Here is a 20,681-nt window from a genome sequence, read left to right as displayed (position 1 = left end):
ACAGCTATAAGGGCATTAGCAGTACAATTGGAGAGATGCAGAGGTGCTGACTGTGTCAGTGTTAAATCCCTGAGCACATTAAGGGTGTCGCGGTTTCCCGGGGGTGGGGTGGGGTGGGGTGGGGGTGTGTGGAGAGCGTTGGTGCCAGCATTTTGCTTGGGAATGTGTGTGTGTAGAGAGGAGGGAGCAGGTGCGGTGGAATGTGCACTCCGGGGAGAGCTGGGTGAGGGGAATGCAGATGTCCACGGTCAGATGCGCCAACGTTCCCGTGGGTTGACAATTTTTAAGCTCCAGAGATGGGAACACATGAATGAGGACTTCTGCTGGGCCACTGAAAAGATGGGAGCGCACAGAGCCTGCCTGGCTTCTCCTTTCTCGGTCCTGCTGAGCCAGACACGGCTGTGTCCAAGGTGTTCCTTGGACACTCGCGACAGCAGAGCTGAGATAGCGGGTGCAACGGGGCGCCAGCGCAGAGGCTAACTTCCGGTCTGTGTTCTCGCCTGGCCTAGGTTTCCCAATCCGCAGGGTGGGGTTGGGAGACTCACCCCAACCGTGGGCGCCCCTAGAATTGTGTCGTTAACCCCCTCCCCCTCGCGTTACCCTGGGTGAAAGGGGAGGTCCCTAGACCTCCCGGGGAGCCGTGGGGCCCGCGGGACCCCCAGTCACCCGGGCCAGGGCTCTTTTCTCAGCCTACCCTCCCTCTTCTCGCCTGCTCAAAGATTCCCGATCAGGGCATTTGGGAAGTACGGCGAGGACCTCCCACCCGGAGCCTCCGGCCCAGTCGCGCCAGGCCTCCTAGAGCGGGGTCCGGAGACCCGCCCCGGCCGGGAGCGGGGACGGAGGGGTGGGGGCGGAGGACTCGCGCCGGCCGGTCGGGCTGCGCCGGCTGCTGGCGCCGGAGACGCAGCCAAAGGGCTGCCAGCCTAGCTCGCGCTGCCGCCGCCGCCGCGCGCTCTTTGTCTGCGGCTCCGCGCCCGGGCAGGCGGGACGAGCGAGCCTGGGCCCCGCCCCCCGCCTCCCTGGGCGCCGCCGCTTCGCGGCGGGGGTGGGGGTGGGACCGTGCCTCCCGCTTCGCCCACCAGGGCCCTGCGGGAGCGCGACTGCCCGCTGAGCTTCCTGCGTTGCTCTTGCCTGACCCCTTGTCCCCGAGTCCCCTCTTGCCCCCATGTCCCTCTAGTCAGCCCCCATGTCTCACCTGACACCGATATCCCTTCTGCTGCCCCCCCCCCCGCGCCGTGTCCCTCCCTCCTGCCCCCGTGTTCCCCTCCCTTATTGCCGTACCTTCTGCAGGTCTTTCCCTCGCTTTCGTTGGCATTTAAAATTTTTTCCTCTTCTGAACCTACCTTTCCCATCAAGCTTTCAGACGCTCTCAGGCGTCTGACCTGGTAAAACCCAAACGTTAGTGCTCTCCCACATCCCCAAGCCACAGCCCCAAGGCGCTTCCACCCCATTCTCTGCAAAAGCTCCCCAAGGCTGAGTCTATCTGTACAGGTCGCCCTCCCCGATTGCCCCCTTTTAGCAAATCCTGAGGACCCTTCTGCGTCCTGATCCAGTCCATCCTCCCGGTCCTTGGTGCACTGTCTTGCCCAGATTCCCTCCTTAGTTTTCCTTCTCTCTGGCTGACTTAAGCTCTGTGTCTCCTCAACTGCTCAATGTCAGGGTGCCTTAGGGTCCTCCTTGGGCCTCTTATCGTCTGCTACACTCAATCCCCCGGTGATAGCCTCCATCTCATGATTTTAAGTCAAGAACAATCAATCCCTGCTTGAATTCAGTAGCAGTGGTCATATGACACCTGGTTTGGTGGCTTGGTTTGGGATACGTGTAAGTGGAGTGGGGGGACGCTGGGGATGTCTGCAGGTCTCGGGAACTTCAAATCAGAGATAAAGATGTGCATTGATTAAACCAGTTCCCCAGGTCCCGCCCCCCCCCCCCCCCCCCCCGTCTTTTCCAGTGGTCTTCACCTCTGTAAGGGCACTGGTGGTCTCTGGATCCGGACAGCAGTTTTAATTTTTTATTGTGGGAAAAGATATATGACATCAAGTTTACCATTAGTGACATTGAGTACGTTCACGGTGCGGTGCAGTTGTCACCACCAGCTAGTGCCTGATCATGTTCATCATCCCAGAACGGAACTTCACACCATTGAGCAGGCAATCCCCATTCTCCCTTTCCCCAGTCCCTGGCAACCGCTCATCTACTTTCTGTCCCTATGGATTTGCCCGTTCTGGAATCATACAGTACATGGCCTTTTGTGCCTGCCTTCTCTCACTCAGCTGGGCTGTTTTCATCCACATCGTAGCATGTAGCAGGACTTCGTTCCTTTATATGGTGGAATAATCCACTGGGTGCATGTTACCACATTATGTTTATCCATCTGTTGGTGGACAATGTAGGTTGCTTCCAAATTTTGGCAATTAAGAATAGTGCTGCTGGACTGCCCTGGTGGCGCAGTGGTTAAGAATCCACCTGCCAATGCAAGGGACATGGGGTCGAGCCCTGGTCCAGGAAGATCCCACGTGCCGCGGAGCAACCAAGCCTGTGCGCCACAACTACTGAGCCTGCGCTCTAGAGCCCGCAAGCCACAGCTACTGAGCCCATGTGCCACAAGTACTGAAGCCCGCGCGCCTAGAGCCCCTTCTCCGCGACAAAGAGAAGCTGCCACAATGAGAAGCCCACACACTGCAACGAAGAGTAGCCCTCGCTCGCTGCAAGTAGAGAAAGCCCGCGTGCAGCAACGAAGACCCAACGCAGCCAAACAACAAAAAAAGAATAGTGCTGCTGGGAATTCCCTGGCAGTCCGCTGGTTAGGACTCAGCACTTTCACTGCTGGGGCCCTGGTTCAATCCCTGGTCAGGGAAATAAGATCCTGCAAGCTGCGCAGGGTGGCCAAAAAAAAAAAAAAAATAGTGCTGCTATGAACATCTGTGTACAAGTTTTTGTTTGGGTGCCTGTTTTCAGTTCTCGTGTTACTGCTGGGTCATCTGGGAACTCTAGACAGTTTTCCACGTCCACTGCTGTTGACATTCCTACAAGCAGTGTGTGAGAGCTGAATTTCTCCACGTTCTCATCAACTGTTATTTTCTGTGTTTTTATTTCAGCCATCCTAGTGGGTGCGAGGGGATATCTCATTGCGGTTTTGATTTGCATTTCCCTTGTGATGAGTGACGTTGAGCATCTTCTCTTGTGCTTGTTCGGTGTCCCTCCTCCCTCACGGTTCCTTGGTCATTTTCCCCAGCTCAGCAGCAGCTCATGGTAGCCCCGTCTCCACTACCACCCCCTGAGCTGAGCCATTGCAGTTGTCTGCCGGTCTGTCCCCTGCCTCCGCCCTGTCCCCTACGTGCCTTATTCTCCAGCAAGGGCTAAGTCGTTCCATCCTAGGGCTTAGCACTGCCTGCAATGTTCTTCGAAGTCCCTAGCATGGCTGGCTCCTTGTCATCTTTCAGGTCTCAGTTCAAATGTCACCAGAGAGGCTGTCCCTGTGCGTTCTATCTAAAGCAGCCCCCGTCCAAGCTCAAGGCTCTGTATGCTCATTTCTGCCCCGGCACTGGTCTCCCCAAACAACGTGGGGATCATGTCTGTCTTGCCCAAGGTTGTTGCTCCTGTTCTGCCAGTGCTGGGTGAGCCTGGGCTCTGAGCCAGCAGTGGGCCTGTCCCCGAATGCCCTGTTCCGGGACACGTGCCCTCTTCCCTCCAGTGGTTCCTGGCTGATCAGGGACTGGGTCACTGGTGCACCCACACCCCATGTGCCGACCTCACCTCCTGCGCTCTGCCGTGGACCCTCTGAGCTGCAGCCTTGCCCCCCCTTTCCCTCCTACCTTCCAACCAGGACCCTTGTGGGAGGGGCTGTGTGCTGGATCCCACCAGGCTCAAGCTTCTGCCCACAGCTTGAAGCAGGCTGCCTCTCAGCTCCCGAAAGAGCAACCCGGCATGGTGGGGTGGGTGGCGGCGAGGAAATCCCACTCCCCCTCCCTTCCTGGGCTCATTCTCCCATGTCTCTCTGATCCCTGGAGAAGCCCCGGGGAGACAGCACAGCATGGGCTTGTGCCAGGAATCCCTTGTCCTCGGCCCCCTGGGGATAAGGGACTGGGTGTTCCCCAGGGCCCCCCTCAGCGCCTGAGCAGTGGCAAGTGGCCCAGGCACCCAGACTCCCTGCCCGGGTTCAGCCTCTGACGCTGGGGGCCCTCTGCTTCCTTGCTCACCCCCAACACCCTGGATCGTCGGAAAGGCCTTCGCGTGCCCCCCCGCACTGCCTCACAGTCCTCCTTTGGAGCTTGGGTTGAGGCAGTCCCTGAGCCAGCTGTGAGCCAGCTGTGTGCAAGCTGTGTGCCAGCTGTGTGTCAGCTGTGAGCCAGCTGTGTCATGGCTCCTCTCCCGCACCCCTCCCACCCTCACCTCACTCCCCGCCGCCACAGGCACCTGTCTTCCGCCGGTGTGAGGGGCCTTGCCCCGGGGCCTGGCCTACCTTGAGGGGCTGGGCTGGGCACGGCCTCCCTCTGAAGGCAGACCTGGGGGCCTGCTGGCTGTGCTCCCCCGCTCGTAGGCTGGCACCTCGCAGGTCAGTGCCTCCACACCCAGGGGCCTCCTGCCGCCCTCTGCTCACACACTGGGCTGGGGGAGCTCAGGGCCCACTCCTTGGCCACCCGCAGAACCTCTCTGCAAAGGCAGTCCTAGAACCAGTGGGGGGTGGGTGTGACGGGGAGGGGCATGGGGGAAATGGGGGGTGGGATGGTGTCTGCTCTGTCCTGTCCCAGGCCTGAGACCAGCTGGCAGCCCCATGACAAGGCCCTTCTCCAGCCTTGCAGAACCAGCTTCCTGATGCTCTGTGGGGTGGGCGTGGGGCCCTCCTGGGGGTGGAGGCTGTGAGTCATCTCCCCCACCTTCCAGGCCGGAGGTCCTGGAGTGAAGGCTCTGCCCCCATCTGGGCTCCAGGCTCCTGGGAGCTGCCCCTTGCATTCTGGGGACACCTGGGCCAGAAAGCACGTCCCGAGCTTCCTCAGATCGGATCTGGATGTGAAGTCTGACGTGACTTCATGGCCTGCTCCCAAGGGGCCTGAGCCCAGAGGCTGTACCACCTGCAGGGGCTGCCCAGGAGTAGAAGCACAAAGCAGCCCACTGCCCCCGAGCCTGGGGCCTCAGGGGAACAGAGCACAGGCTAGATTGTTGTAGTTTTTTTAAAATTTATTTATTTATGGCTGCATTGGGTCTTCGTTGCTGCACGTGGGCTTTGGCGGGCTACTCTTTGTTGCGGTGTGCGGGCTTCTCACTGCGGTCGCTTCTCTTGTTGTGGAGCACGGGCTCTAGGCACGCGGGCTTCAGTAGTTGTGGCTCGCGGGCTCTAGAGCGCAGGCTCAGTCATTGTGGCACACGGGCTTCGTTGCTCCGTCGCATGTGGGATCTTCCCGGCCCAGGACTCGAACCCGTGTCCCCGCATTGGCAGGCGCATTCTTAACCACTGCCCCACCAGGGAAGTCCCTCCTTCCAGTCTTTAAAGAAGATATTGTGTGATAATTGATACTTACGCACGTACCAATGAATATACATAACGGGCACATCCATTCCAAATAGTTTTCAAAGCCCCGTGAGCCCCCGTGCACCCTGTGAGCTGGCACATTTGTAGCATCATGAAGCCTCCGTGGACTCACACCTCCCTCCCCACCTTCACCTGTCAGCTGCCTCCCACGTGCTGAGATCCACACTCTCAGAACTGGGGTCAGCAATGCTATTTTTTTTGAAGTTTGTAAACATTTTTTCAAAAAACAATTTAGCCGTGGTATATAAAGTTTGGAAAAAAGCAAGTTCTCAGATTTCCGTTTCCCTCGAACAATGTTTTTATATATTCTTTCCCAGTCTTTCCATAAACATACTTTACATGGCAATCGTCATAGTTCACATGCCATTTTATATCTCTTTTGAGAAACAGGCTTGTTATTGGAAGACTCTGGTAGGGCAGCTGTACACTTCGATGAGGCAGACACCTTTAAAAAAATTATTTATTTATTTGGCTGCGCTGGGTCTCAGCTGCGGCGTGCGGGATCTTTAGTTGCAGCATGCGGGATCTAGTTCCCTGACCAGGGATTGAACCCAGGCCCCTCACATTGGGAGCGCAGAGTCTTAACTGCTGGACCACCAGGGAAGTCTCGAGGCAGACACTTGTGCTTAAGACTGTTGTAAAGTTTTGGGCATTAAAAATAATGCTGGTACCTCAATAAGTTAAATGTAGAATGACCATATGGCCCCAAAGATTTGAAAACGGGGACTCAAAAACTTGTACACAAATGTTCACCGCAGCGTGATTCACAATTGCCAAAAGGTAGAAGCAAACCGATGTCTGTTGAGGGATCAACGGTCTGTCCGCCCAATGCAGTAGTTTGGAATATGATGGAATATCACTCAGCCATAAGAGGAATGAAGTACTGATGCCGGCTGTAATATGGATGGACCTAGAAAACATGCTTGAGGAAAGATGCCAGACACATCGGACCACCTGTTGTAGAATTCCACTTATGAAATGTCTAGAGGCAAAGAAAGGAGATTGGTGAGTGCCAGGGCCTGGGGTGAACTTGGAGAGAATGGGCAGGGGGTCTCCTTTTGAGGGGATGAAAATGTCCTGGAATTAAATAGATGTGATGGTTGCACAGCTATGTGAATGCACCAAATGCTACTGAACTGTACACTTGAAAATGGTCAATTTTACGTTTGGTGTATTTTACCACAATAAAAAAAATCATGAATGCTGCTCTGAACATCCTTGTGATTCACATAATATCGATGCTGATTATTTTAGGATCTATTACTTAGAGTCAATTTACTGGATCAAAGGGTATGATGAACATTTTCAAGGTTCTTTATAGTTATTGACAGATTCCTCCAGCAAGTTTACCATTTTACGCTCTGGGGTAACGATCAGACTGAGAGTGTGTGGTCTGTGATGGGGTCAGCCCGCGCAAGGGTCGCAGTGCGGGTGTGGGGGGGGGGGCGGAGGCGGCTGCTACTCCAGGGACCTCTCCAGCCCGCGCCTGCGCCCCAGACCAGGCTCGCAGCTGCTTCCAGGGCAGGGATCCCCAGGTAAACGGGAATCAGGCCCTCAGCGAGGGGAGGGGGAGGGCCACCTGGGCCACATTTGGGCAAAGAGGCGCCTCTGAGGCGCAGGTCCCCGCCCCCCGGCAAGGCAAGGGCACCTTTCTGCAGAGTCCTCAGTGGAAGCAAAGCGTCTTCCAGCCCAGCTGGGTCTGGGTTGGAGCTGTGGTCCACAGGGCGGTCCCCTTGGGCAGCATCTTCAAATCGATTTCCCTGACCATGGGCTCAGCAAGCAAGTATTTGCTCTCCCTGAGCTAGAAGGGTTCCTGGTGAAGCTGAGCGCAGGTCCACGTGAGGTGTGGTGTGAGTGTATCCGGCCAGGCCTTCGGGCGGCCTCCAGAGCCTGATGGAAGGCGAGTCACCCTCAGACCCCCTGCTCGGCATTCTCCCTGGGTGGTCGCTAGGCCTTGAGTGGCGCTTGGGCTCGGAATGGACACGCCTGGGCACCTGGCCTTAAGTGAGTGTGGGTGACAGGAGGGGGGCAGCAGGTGACGAGCAGGTGTGCAAGCAGCAAGAAGAAGGGTGTGTGAGCGGGCAGGAGAGTGCCGAGGGCGGGAGTAGGGAGCCCAAGAAATGAATAAGCTTGGCTGGAGCGCTTAGGGGGAGGGTGGCGAAGGGAGGGGGCCAGAGAAGACCCTCTGCAAGGAGAAGAGAGTCCAACGCAGGGTCCTAGACCTACCCCCACTGCCACCAAGCCATCCCGCCACAGCCCACGCCCCTACCCAGACCACCAGCCCAGAGCCCCCCACCTGAGCCGAAGCCCCGCCTTCTCACCCCACTCCTCCGCACCCTTCCCCCCATGGGTTCCCACCACCCACACGCCCCCAGCCCGCAAGGAGGGGGCTTCTCGAAGCTGTCCCGACTGAGCATGCTCCCTGCCCCTCAGCAGCCTGAGATGCTGACCGTGGTGGGCCTATCCGGTGAATCCCTTAGCCTCCCCAGTCTCCTCATCTGTGAGGTGGACGTACCCTCAGTGCCTGTTTCATAGTACTGGCCGTAAAGCACTCAGAGCAGAATGGGGCACGGTCGCCCCTTAGTAAGTGGGAGCTATTATTATTGGTTTGTAGCTATTATTAGTAATAATAGTAATGGCATCCCTGCCAGTATTAGAGCCACCCAGGCCAGAAACCTCTGTGCTCCCACATCCCCAGGTCTCACCCATTCCACATCCTAATGGGTGACGGCAGCAAGAGCCCCCCAGCTGGCCTCCCTCCCCCTAGCTGCTCCTCCACGTGGAGATGTTCTGGAATATTTCCTGAGCTTGGGAAAGTATGAGCATCAAAAATGATGTCAGCACGCGCGTGTACTGCCACCCAGCCTCGATGTGGGCCTTGTTGGCCTCAGTGTTTTTCCCATCCCTGACCCCATTCCTCTCCTCTGTCCGAGGGGATTCAGGTTTGTCATTCTGAGGCACATTTTCTACTATGTGTGCTATTCATAAACAGGTGTGTTGTCACAAGCCACATGTATGACTATACCACACTTTTTGGAGCCATTCCACCGACGGCCGGCCCTCGGCTCTTTCTAGCTATTAAGATGACGCTGCTTGCTTCCCAGCGTCCCGAAGGGGCATCAATTCAAGCTTATGGGTGGGTTCAGGCTCCCTTTTCCTGGAATGCCCGTTTCCCTACTGAGTTCTGTATTTTCCCAGTGTTTTGTAGGAATTCTTTATTCTGGAGAATCCTGTATCAGTTCTGTGCATTTGTAAGGATCTTCTCTTAGCCTGTCCTATCTTTTCGCTGTAGTTATGGTGTCTTTTGTTGTCCAGAAGTTTTACATTTTAACATAGTCAAATTTATCTTTTCCATTCTTGTTTGCCCATGTTTTGTCTTAAGGGAATTCCCTGGCCGTCCAGTGGTTAGGATTCATCGCTTTCACTGCCAGGGCCCAGGTTCGATCCCTGGTCGGGGAACTAAGATCCTGCATACCGCGAGGCATGGCCAAAAAAAAAAAAAAAAAGAAAGAATTGCTTCTCTATCTCAGCATCATAAAGACTCTGTTCTCTCGCCTCCAAGGTAGTTTTAAAGCTCAGTCCGTTTAGGACTTTGATCCATTTTGAATTGCTTGGTGTGGGTTTAGAGCAGTGGCAGCCGGGGAGGTGGGGAGTGCCCCCCGGTGGCCTTAGCTTGAGGGGGACTCTGAAGGGAAGCTGGCTTGGGTTCAGACATTTTGGGACTGGAGCGGGGCCATTTGAATGGTGGCTTCGCTGGTGCACGCGAGTCTTCACTGCCGTAGGGTGAGTGAGGACTGGAAGCGGCAGAACGCTGGATCCTTACCGTGTGCCTGGGCCCACACTGCTTTGCCCGTTGCCCCGCATTTCCCCATCTTGTTTGTAGCCTTCACCCTTTCTGGGAGGGCTCCTGTCTTACCTGTCCTGGTCCCACACACCTTCATTAGCTCTTGGGGCCCATCGTGACTGCTGAGGAGAAGAGAGGAGGCTGAAGGAGCCCCAGGCACTCTCTGCAGGAGTGGCCCAGGAGCTCCAGGCCTCCACACCCAGAGGTCTGCCTCTGCTCTGCGCCACGTGGGTCAAGGGGAAGGTTGCTGGGCTGTCAGGGGCATCACTCCGGTGGCCTCGATCTGCTCCTTGGTGTGTGTGCCCATCCCCCTCTTGACATCCCAGACCACCCTGCACTCCCCTCCCACTGCCTGGGCCCAGTTTCCATAGCAACGCTGCTGCTGGGTAACGTTTCCAGGGAGACATACATCCCTGTGTTTCCCAGTGTCACCTGAGCGTCCCACTGCACATGGTGAAAAGGTGAAACGTCCCCCACCCCCCACCAACCCCGGTCAAAGATGCTGAGCATAGCTCTCGGCCCTTGGCCCTTCTGCTTCTTACAGGAGCCCTTGACTTAAGGGCAGTGGGGAGCCGGTAAATGTTCTGAAACCCAAAGCCCTCGTTTGGAGCCTTTGTCGATTTCCACGGTGTAAATACTCCTACCATGGCCACCAGCCCGATGTCACTGAACGCGGGGATGGGAAGACATGCACAGTCGCACACTGCCCTATGGTGTCTCCTTCCAGACACACTAGGCCAGATAAAAGTGTAGTAAAATAATTAGAAAGCCATGAGCTTGGAGGACTCATTGCCTTTGTTTTTATTTTTATTTATTTATTTAAAGTTCACACGATGAGATTCTTTAAAAGTATTCCAAGGGACTGAAGAAACATGGTAGTTTAAGATACAAAAGATAGTCACTCTAGGATTAAAAACAAAAGAAAATATTTATAATGATGCTCACCATCTATATTTGGCATTTTATTTCAAAAACTGACTTCTCTTTTTTTTTAACATCTTTATTGGAGTATAATTGCTTTACAGTGGTGTGTTAGTTTCTCCTTTATAACAAAGTGAATCAGCTATATGTATACATATGTCCCCATATCTCCTCCCTCTTGCGTCTCCCTCCCACCCTCCCTATCCCACCGCTCTAGGTGGACACAAAGCACCGAGCTGATCTCCCTGTGCTATGCGGCTGCTTCCCACTAGCTATCTGTTTTACATTTGGTAGTGTATATATGTCCATGCCACTCTCTCGCTTCGTCCCAGCTTACCCTTCCCCCTCCCCGTGTCCTCAAGTCCATTCTCTATGTCTGCGTCTATATTCCTGTCCTGCCCCTAGGTTCTTCAGAACCATTTCTTTTTTTTTTTTCTACATTCCACATATATGTGTTAGCATACGGTATTTGTTTTCCTCTTTCTGACTTACTTCACTCTGTATGACACACTCTAGATCCATCCACCTCACTACAAATAACTCAGTTTCGTTTCTTTTTATGGCTGAGTAACATTCCATTGTATATATGTGCCACATCTTCTTGATCCATTCATCTGTCGATGGACACTTAGGTTGCTTCCATGTCCTGGTTATTGTAAATAGAGCTGCAGTGAACATTGTGGTACATGACTTTTTTTTTTTTTTTGCGGTACGCGGGCCTCTCACTGTTGTGGCCTCTCCCGTTGAGGAGCACAGACTGCGGACGCGCAGGCTCAGCGGCCATGGCTCACGGGCCCAGTCGCTCCACGGCATGTGGGATCTTCCCAGACCGGGGCACGAACCCATGTCCCCTGCATCGGCAGGCGGACTCTCAACCACTGCGCCACCAGGGAAGCCCGTACATGACTTTTTGAATTATGGTTTTCTCAGGGTATATGGCCTGTAGTGGGATTGCTGGGTCATATGGTAGTTCTATTTGTAGTTTTTTAAGGAACCTCCATACTGTTCTCCATAGTGGCTGTATCAATTCACATTCCCACCAACAGTGCAAGAGTGTTCCCTTTTCTCCACACCCTCTCCAGCATTTATTGTTTGTAGATTTTTGATGATGGCCATTCTGACAGGTGTGAGGTGATACCTCATTGTAGTTTTGATTTGCATTTCTCTAATGACTAGTGATGTTGAGCATCTTTTCATGTGCTTGTTGGCAATCTATATCTTCTTTGGAGAAATGTCTATTTAGTTCTTCTGCCCATTTTTGGTTCGGGTTGCTTGTTTTTTTGATATTGAGCTGCATGAGCTGTTTATATATTTTGGAGATTAATCCTTTGTCAATGGCTTCATTTGCAAATATTTTCTCCCATTCTGAAGGTTGTCTTTTCATCTTGTTTATGGTTTCCTTTGCTGTGCAAAAGCTTTTAAGTTTCATTAGGTCCCATTTGTTTATTTTTGTTTTTATTTCCATTTCTCTAGGAGGTGGGTGAAAAAGGACCTTGCTGTGATTTATGTCATAGAGTGTTCTGCCTATGTTTTCCTCCAAGAGTATATAGTGTCTGGCCTTACATTTAGGTCTTTAATCCACTTTGAGTTTATTTTTGTGTATGGTGTTAGGGAGTGTTCTAATTTCATTCTTTTACATGTAGCTGTCCAGTTTTCCCAGCACCACTTACTGAAGAGGCTGTCTTTTCTCCATTGTATATTCTTGCCTCCTTTATCAAAGATAAGGTGACCATATGTGCATGGGTTTATCTCTGGGCTTTCTATCCTGTTCCATTGATCTATATTTCTGTGTTTGTGCCAGTACCATACTGTCTTTTTAAAATAAATTTATTTATTTGTTTTTATTTTTGGCTGTGTTGGGTCTTCGTTGCTGTGTGCAGGCTTTCTCTAGTTGCAGCGAGTGGGGGCTACTCTTTGTTGCAGTGCGCGGCCTCTCATTGTCGTGGCTTCTCTTGTTGCAGAGCATGGGCTCTAGGCATGCAGGCTTCAGTAGTTGTGGCACGTGGGCTCAATAGATGTGGCTCACGGGTTCTAGAGCACAGGCTCAGTAGTTGTGGTGCATGGGCTTAGTTGTTCCATGACATGTGGGATCTTCCCGGGCCAGGGATCGAAGCCGTGTCCCCTGCGTTGGCAGGCGGATTCTTAACCACTGTGCCACCAGGGAAGCCCTACCATACTGTCTTGATGACTGTAGCTTTGTATTATAGTCTGAAGTCCAGTAGCCTGATTCCTCCAGCTCCATTTTTCTTTCTCAAGATTGCTTTGGCTATTCGGGGTCTTTTGTGTTTCCATACAAATGTTGAAATTTTTTGTTCTAGTTCTGTGATAAATGCCATTGGTAGTTTGATAGGGATTGCATTGAATCTGTAGATTGCTTTGGGTAGTATAGTCATTTTCACAATGTTGATTCTTCCAATCCAAGAACATGGTATATCTCTCCATCTGTTTGTATCACCTTTAATTTCTTTCATCAGTGTCTTATACTTTTCTGCGTACAGGTATTTTGTCTCTGTAGGTAGGTTTATTCCTAGGTATTTTATTCTTTTTGTTGCAATGGGAAATTGAAGTGTTTCCTTAATTTCTCTTTCAGATTTTTCATCACTAGTGTATAGGAATGCAAGAGATTTCTGTGCATTAATTTTGTATCCTGCTACTTTACCAAATTCATTGATTAGCTCTAGTAGTTTTCTGGTAGCATCTTTAGGATTCTCTATGTATAGTATCATGTCATCTGCAAACAGTGACAGCTTTACTTTTTCTTTTCCGACTTGGATTCCTTTTATTTCTTTTTCTTCTCTGATTGCTGTGGCTAAAACTTCCGAAACTATATTGAATAATAGTGGTGAGAGTGGACAACTTTGTCTTGTTCTTGATATTAGAGGAAATGGTTTCAGTAAAACTGACTTCTCTTTTATTCAAAGTTCTGAAAGCAGCCAGATTCATTGGAGGTGGTTTTTCCTGTGGTCACATCTGCCTGACTTTATTGAATTTTCTTTTCTTAATGAATCGTGAGGGTTGAGTTAAATGTTAAATATTGGTGTTTATATAAGGAACATGCATGTTTGCTTTTGCCTTTGTTTTTATTTTTTAATTTTATTTATTTATTTTTTTGCCTTTGTTTTTAATAAAATTCATTTAGTTGTAAGTTTGTTCCATTGAAAGGTCGATACTGGCTGTGTTTAATGCTGCCTCAAGCATTTCCTGACAGTTTTGGCTCTGCTAAGGGCTTCAAGGCCAGTCCTCATATTCCCTTGGTGCCCAGGCTTTGCCAGTCCACCCTTCACACGCGTCTCCAAATACATGTCAGCAGCCAGCCCTTTTCTCCCATGCACTTGGCCCCGCGGGCTCCGTTCCCTCTTCGCTTTATAACTGCGGCCTCTCCAGCTGTCCAGATCCTCTTGGGCTGTGCTGACCACATTCTTATAACTAATACTTTCTTGGTTGACAAGCTGTTTCCTTGATACCCTTTGATCCCATAATTCCACTTTTGGAAAATTTCTCTAACATAACAACCATAGATTACACAAAGATATACATAGAAAATATGTACAGAACATACAAAAAATGTGTCTCTGCAACCTTCTTTATAATAAAATTGAAAACCACTAGTGATGGACAGTAGGGACCAAGCCAATACACAACGGACGGTCCACGCGCAGGCTGGCATGCTCCAGGCCTCGGGGCGCCTGCAGTTACAAATTGGAAAAAGAGCAGGAATGAAATATGCCAACACATTCACAGCTTTTACACCCTTGAGATGGTGGGCGATTTTTGTTTTCTTCCTTATGGTTTTCTGTATTTTTCAAATGTTCTACAACGAAACTGCTTTTTTTTAATAATTAGACAGACCTGATTAAAAAAATCTTTTCTGACCATGCGAAGATTACAGAGAGGGGAACATAAAAACTGAAACTACTATCTACAAGGACATAACCAAGTAGCAGCAAGGTGATTATTTGGGTTCCATGAATCAGAGGAGCCACTGGCTGGCCAGGGGTCCCTAGGACTCCTTGTGCTTTCCTTTGACAGCCTGTCTTCCTGGAACGACATCCAGGGCTGGCCTGTTCTTTGCAGCCTGGAAGACATGATTTTGCAATTGCATTGGGCATCTCTGTGAAGAAACCCTTCTCCGGAGACTCCCGGGGAGGGGGTGGCACTGTGAGAATTGAAGACTGGGACAACAGTGGTCTTGTAAGGGCCATTTCCTCAGCACCTCTCTTAGGCTCGGTGTGTGTTGGCCTTTTCTCTGTGGTGAGTCGTTGCTCCCTTGAGGACAGAGACCCTGTCCTCTGAGGCTTCTTGCTCTTCCGGACTCTCTCACCTGAACCCATTTGTTGACTGACTCCTGTCGGCAGAAGGGAGTCAAGGTCTCCCTCCCACCTTGATATGTTGGATGTTCCCAGCAGATGCTCGGTCATTGCTAAGGGGGCTCCCCGTGATCTTCCCACACCAGCTCTGGCCTCAGTGCTGCTTGAAGGAGGAGGACGGCCGAAGGGGATCTAGGGCCCTCGGGGCGTGGCACCATGCGGGGGCAGGGCTGAGAAGTGGGGTTCACCTGGGAATGAGGGCGCCCAGGGATAAGCAGGGCCTCAGCGGGTCCTCACGGGGACATGTCATGTCTCTGCTGCAGGTGAACGGGAAGGAGCTCTCCAAGCTGTCTCAGGAGCAGACCCTGGAGGCCCTGCGTGCCTCCAAGGAGCCCCTGGTGATCCAGGTGCTGAGACGCAGTCCCCGCCTCCGGGGCGATGGCTCCTCCCACGACCTGCAGCTGGTGGACAGTGGCACTCAGACCGACATCACCTTCGAGCATATCATGGCGCTGGGCAAGCTGCGCCCACCCACCCCACCCATGGTCATCCTGGAGCCGTACGTCCCGTCTGAGCTGTGAGTCGCCCTCAGGAGGGCCCCGGGCCCTGCCTCCAGAGAGGGCAAGCCACCTGGGGTGGCTGCCCCATGCCACCCAGAGGCCACACTGTCGCAGCTCTGGGCGTGGCAGGGAGACCCTGACTGGCTGCCCCCGGGCAGGAAGCAGGCTCCTTGGCCTCCAGAGCTGACCGTCTCACCCCAGGGCTCAGGCATCTCCGGGCCTCTAGCCTCTGGCTGGACAGCAGCTACTGAATGGGCCTGGGGGTCCTGACACGCAGGCTCCCCACTGTATCTACCCCCAGGGCCAAGGGAGAACCGTCCCGGGACTTTGCTGCCGGAAGGTTGAGGTCCTCAGCTCCTCCTCTGTCCTTTCTCCTCCTCTGCCGCCCCATCGTCTTCTGCCTCACAAGCATCATCCCTTGAATCTTCTTGCATCCTTGTCTGTCCCATTTCTCTGCCTGCTCTGAACTTCCTCCATCTCTTCGGCTTCTTTCTTTGGCTCGCTCGGAAGAAGGGCCTCTCATCCGGGCCTGGTGGCTCATGACTGTGTGAGCGCTGACTCATTTCGCTAGCCTCACCCCGGGCGGCAGGGAGGTCATCCCGGGATCCCCTCCTCCACAGAGAGGTAGGCCTGGGGCTGGCAGTAGCCAAGTTTAGCCTCGGGGCAAGGAGGGCCGCCCGGCCCTCCTCCGCTCCCCAGCAGTCCTCCAGGGCCTGGATAACTCCTGGGGGCACTGCATGAGTGGGGCCAGTGCCAGGTGGGAGGGGCACCCGCAGTTTGGAGAAGTCGGTCCCTGCTGGCTGGCGTGGTTAGAGGAGTCTGAACTAGCGGACAGGACAGGATGGGGTGGGATGGGATGGGACAGGGCGGGGCGGGGAGAGCTAGGCATGCCTGGGTCCTCGCTGCAGATGCCCTCACACTCCTGTTCAAGAAATATTCCTGGTCTTTGCATAGATGCATGTAGATCAAAAGGAGGGGGTACAGAAGAGGTAGCTGGGCCGCCACCTCCCAAGGTTGCACCCCGAGCGGGGCTCCATGCCGAGCGTACTGGGACCCGCCAGCTGGGAGCCGGGGCTAGGGAGAGAGGGGAGCAGATGGCTGGCCTGACGCCCCGCTTCTCCTGGGCAGCCCCCCCATCAGCCATGAGTATTATGACCCGGCGGAGTTCATGGAGGGCAGCCCGCAGGAGGCAGACCATATGGAAGAGCTGGAGTATGAGGTGAGCTGCTGGCCAGCCTTGGGCGCCAGCCCCAGGGCGTCTGTCTGTGGCCCAGCTCAGGCCTGGCTCCCGAACCCCCAGGCGGCTGGGCTTCTCGGCTCTTTCCCACGCATGGCTGAAGGGCTCAAGGGCCAAATTGGGCTGAGTTGGGGAGGACACGGGTGAGGTCCCTCTGTCAGTGTGTGCTGGCGAGTCTGTGTCCCACGCATGTCTGTATGCTGTGCGTCCTGTGTGTCTTGTGTGTGTCTTGGGCATTTCCTGGTAAGGGACACCACAGGACACACGTGCCATTTGGGATGGTAAGAGAGACCTTTGGAAACTCAGCTCAGGTGATGCGGTCTGGGGGGTTAGGCTGGGCCGAGGCTGCCGTCCCTGCAGCTTCTCCCTCTGCTTGTCCATCCCCCTTGCGGCAGGAGGTGGAGCTGTATAAAACTAGCCACCGGGACAAGCTGGGCCTGATGGTCTGTTACCGCACGGATGACGAGGAGGACCTGGGCATCTACGTTGGAGAGGTATGAAGGCGGGACGGGCGGCTGGGATCTTCTAGAAGGCAGTGGAGCTCCACGTGCCTTCCTGTGTGCTGGGACATGACAGCTGGACTCGGGTGCCCATCTGTACGGCACCTATGAGGGGGCCAGGGCAGCACGGAGGCAGGCGCTGAGGCAGGGTGTGGCACATGAAGACGCCCATGCCACCCTATCCCCACAGCCTTGCCACGCTGCCCAGGGCTCTGAGGCTGCCCGTAAGGAGGCAGCTTAGCGTCACAGGAAGGCAGCCAGTGGCTTCGGCGTGTGTCCAGCCGGGCAGTCCTCCCCAGGAGACCTGTGCCCATAGTGGAACAGTGGGGCCTTGCGGGGTAAGGCAGGATGTGGTCCAGCCAGGCTGTGTTCTCCCACCACGTCCTTCAGGAGCCCTGCTGGTAATCACAGGGGTTCTTCTCCGCCACCCATCTGGCAGGTGCTGGGTACTTTCCCATACTTTGCCATGCTCAAAAAATCAGCCCTCCGTTCACATTGGGGCCTCTGAGGCGAGGCTGCCCCTTCCTACCAGACGGGCACCTTAGGGAGGGGGCCGAGTCCCCATGATGCGCGTGCCTTGCAGGTGAATCCCAACAGCATCGCAGCCAAAGACGGCCGCATCCGCGAGGGAGACCGCATCATCCAGGTGAGCAGGGCAGGCAGGCCCCGCCAGCTCTCCTCAGCCAATTCTAGCTCTCTCCTGCTCAGAGCCCAGCCTGATGCCGGGCATCCCGCCGGGCCTGAAACCAGGGCTAGGACTCATCTCCCTCCTGCACAACCACGCGGTGGCTCCCATGTGCCTGTGGGCTCTGCTGGCGTCTCTGCTCGGGCCCCTTACCAGCCTGTCCCTCCGTGCCCCAGACGTGAGCGTGCGTCCTGCTCCTCGCCGCTTCAAGCACGTGTGCTCTTGTGTGGGCCAGGCTGTCTTCGCCCCCGGCACCTTCCACTTGTCTCCATCCTGCCAGAGCTCGAGAGCCTGTCCTGGCCCAGGGTGCTCGCTTTGGAGCTCCCTGCGAGGGGACCCCTGTAGCTCAACTGGAGCCTGCCCCAGAGCCAGCCCTGGTGTCCTCGTTGATTGTCCCTTGGCCTGCCACAGATAAATGGTGTGGACGTCCAGAACCGGGAAGAAGCAGTGGCCATCCTGAGCCAGGAGGAGAATACCAACATCTCCCTGCTGGTGGCCCGGCCTGAGAGCCAGGTGTGTGTGCCCAACAGGGCGTCCTGGGTCCCCTGACGTGGGGCTTTCTGTCTTGAAAGCTGCCGACTAGGGCACAAACATGCCAACAACCTGGCACTGATGGAGGGTGGGGGGGGTGTTCGGGGCCCATTTCCCTTTGTGGCCTCTGATGGCTGAGTGGGCTGGGACCTAGACGCAAGTAAGGTCATTGTCTGCGGAGGTCCTTAAGGCAGTGGGGACAGCACGGGCCTGTCTCTGCAGCTGGCGAAGCGGTGGAAGGACAGTGACCGGGATGACTTCCTGGATGATTTTGGCTCTGAGAATGAGGGAGACCTGCGGGCGCAGAAGCTGAAATCCCCCCCTGCCCAGCAGGTGAGGAAGGAGGAAAGGCGGTGGGGGGGAGGGCAGGGAGGGCGGGCAGGACGGCAGACGGAGTAGATAGAGGCTTGGGGGGGCTGCGGGAGATGGACCAGACCCGAAAGCCCTTCCGATCTCCATCCTCCCCCCACGGCGCCCCCACTGGTGTGTCCCAGACTGAGCGGGGCTCATCTTCCAGCTCCAGCTTGGAAACGAAGAGGAGAAAGGGGCCCCTGATGCGGGCCCAGGCTTGAGCAACAGCCAGGAGCTGGACAGCGGGGTGGGCAGGACGGATGAGAGCACGCGCAACGAGGAGAGCTCTGAGCACGACCTGCTGGGGGACGAGCCCCTGAGTACCGCCAACACGCCCGGGCCCCTGCGCAAGTTTGGCCTGCAAGGGGACGCCCTGCAGAGCCGCGACTTCCACTTTAGCATGGACTCCCTGCTGGCCGAGGGCGCAGGGCTGGGTGGCGGCGACGTGCCGGGCCTCACGGATGAGGAGTATGAGCGCTACCGCGAGCTGCTGGAGATCAAGTGCCACCTGGAGAATGGCAACCCCCTGGGCCTCCTCTTTCCCCGGGCCGCCGGCGGCAGCGGTGCCCTGGATGTCAACCGCAACGAGAGCGTGGGCCACGAGATGGCCGTGCTGGAGGAGGAGCTGCGGCACCTGGAGTTCAAGTGCCGCAACATCCTGCGGGCGCAGAAGATGCAACAGCTGCGGGAGCGCTGCATGAAGGCCTGGCTGCTGGAGGAGGAGAGCCTCTACGACCTGGGGGCCGGCGAGCCCAAGAAGCACGAGCTGTCTGACATCTCCGAGCTGCCTGAGAAGTCGGACAAGGACAGCACCAGCGCCTACAACACGGGTGAGAGCTGCCGCAGCACTCCGCTGCTGGCGGAACCCCTGCCCGAGAGCCCCCTGAGGCGGGCAACCGCCGGGGGCAACTCCAACCTGAACCGGACCCCCTCTGCACCCCCTGTTGCCGCCCACCCCAAGGCTGCCCCTCCGCAGGGGGGTCCCGCCAACTTCCGATCCCTCTCCCGGGATCCCGAGGTGGGCCGGAGACAGCACTCGGGGGAGCGGGTCCGCCGCGGCCCCAAGACGGGGGTGACCCTGGAGCGCGTGGGCCCCGAGGGCAGCCCTTACCTGTCGCGGCGCCACCGCGTCCAGGGCCAGGAGGGCGATCACTACCACAGCTGCATGCAGCTGGCCCCGCCGCGCGGTCTGGAAGAGCTGGGCCGCGGCCCCTTGAGTTTGGCCAGTGGCCCTCGGGTGGGTGGGGTGGCGGCGGCGGCCACCGATGCGCCCCGCATGGAGTGGAAGGTCAAGGTGCGCAGCGACGGGACCCGCTATGTGGCCAAGCGACCGGTGCGGGACCGCCTCCTAAAAGCCCGGGCCCTGAAGATCCGGGAGGAGCGCAGCGGCATGACCACCGACGACGACGCGGTGAGTGAGATGAAGATGGGCCGCTACTGGAGCAAGGAGCAGCGGAAGCAGCACCTGATCCGGGCCCGGGAGCAGCGGAAGCGGCGCGAGTTCATGATGCAGAGCCGACTAGAGTGCCTGCGGGAGCAGCAGAGCGGCGACAGCAAGGCTGAGCTCAACATCATCGCCCTGAGCCACCGCAAAACCATGAAGAAGCGGAGCAAGAAGATCCTGGACAACTGGATCACCATCCAGGAGATGCTGGCCCACGGCACGCGCTCAGCCGACGGGAAGCGGGTCTACAACCCTCTGCTCTCTGTCACCACTGTCTGAGCCCAGCTGTGCTCCAGGGCACGGGTCCTCCGCCCTGGCCCAGGTCCACTGAGCCTGCCGGGACCCCGTCTTCTGCTCTCCCTTAGAATCTAGCGTGTGTCTGTGTGTGCGCGTGCGACTTTGTTACCAGACAGAAGCCCCTGGAGGACGAGGGACGCTTCTCTCCATGGGTGACTTCCTTCTCCCCAAGTACAGAGACCACATCAACAGCTGGCCTGGGGGCAGACCCGTATCGGCCCCCCCTTCAGCCGTAGGCGTGTGTGTGTGTGAGACACGAGCCCAGACACATGTACGCATGCAGACACACGCATTTCCCTCCAGAGCGCTCTCACTGCGGGCACTTGGGGACAGGGAAGTCAGCTGAAAAGCAGAGGCAAAGAAGACTGTCCTAAGCACAAGAGAATGTCCGTTACTTGTAGACAAAGGCAACCCTGATCTCTGTGGTTCTTTTCCTTTTCTGTGCTTGCCAGTTGTTGTTTTTTGGGTTTGTTT

At 55.4% G+C, this 20,681-nt stretch overlaps 1 protein-coding gene across 5 annotated transcripts in view; it reads left to right on the top strand.

The window, feature by feature from the left end:
* The window catches only part of PDZD4 (PDZ domain containing 4), a 28,805-nt gene extending 8,344 nt beyond the window's left edge, over window positions 1–20,461 (top strand). Inside the window, exons 2-9 of one of the 5 annotated variants that reach the window (XM_029240708.1) lie at window positions 14,926–15,179; window positions 15,464–15,709; window positions 16,291–16,381; window positions 16,795–16,893; window positions 17,483–17,545; window positions 17,996–18,097; window positions 18,338–18,448; window positions 18,639–20,233. In XM_029240708.1, the coding sequence (XP_029096541.1) occupies window positions 15,702–15,709; window positions 16,291–16,381; window positions 16,795–16,893; window positions 17,483–17,545; window positions 17,996–18,097; window positions 18,338–18,448; window positions 18,639–20,189 (2,025 nt within the window). In that variant the 5' untranslated portion in view covers window positions 14,926–15,179; window positions 15,464–15,701 and the 3' untranslated portion in view covers window positions 20,190–20,233. Of the gene's footprint in view, window positions 1–14,925; window positions 15,180–15,463; window positions 15,710–16,290; window positions 16,382–16,794; window positions 16,894–17,482; window positions 17,546–17,995; window positions 18,098–18,337; window positions 18,449–18,632 lie in introns of all 5 variants that reach the window. The other 4 variants (XM_029240707.1, XM_029240706.1, XM_029240705.1 and 1 more) reach the window with 4 other exon arrangements.
* The last annotated feature ends 220 nt before the right edge of the window (window positions 20,462–20,681 follow it).

This window comes from Monodon monoceros, unplaced genomic scaffold (genome assembly GCF_005190385.1).
Source record: "Monodon monoceros isolate NGI ecotype Baffin Bay Population unplaced genomic scaffold, NGI_Narwhal_1 Super_Scaffold_22, whole genome shotgun sequence".
Lineage (NCBI taxonomy): Eukaryota > Metazoa > Chordata > Mammalia > Artiodactyla > Monodontidae > Monodon > Monodon monoceros.
This window is presented reverse-complemented; position numbering and strand designations above follow the sequence as displayed.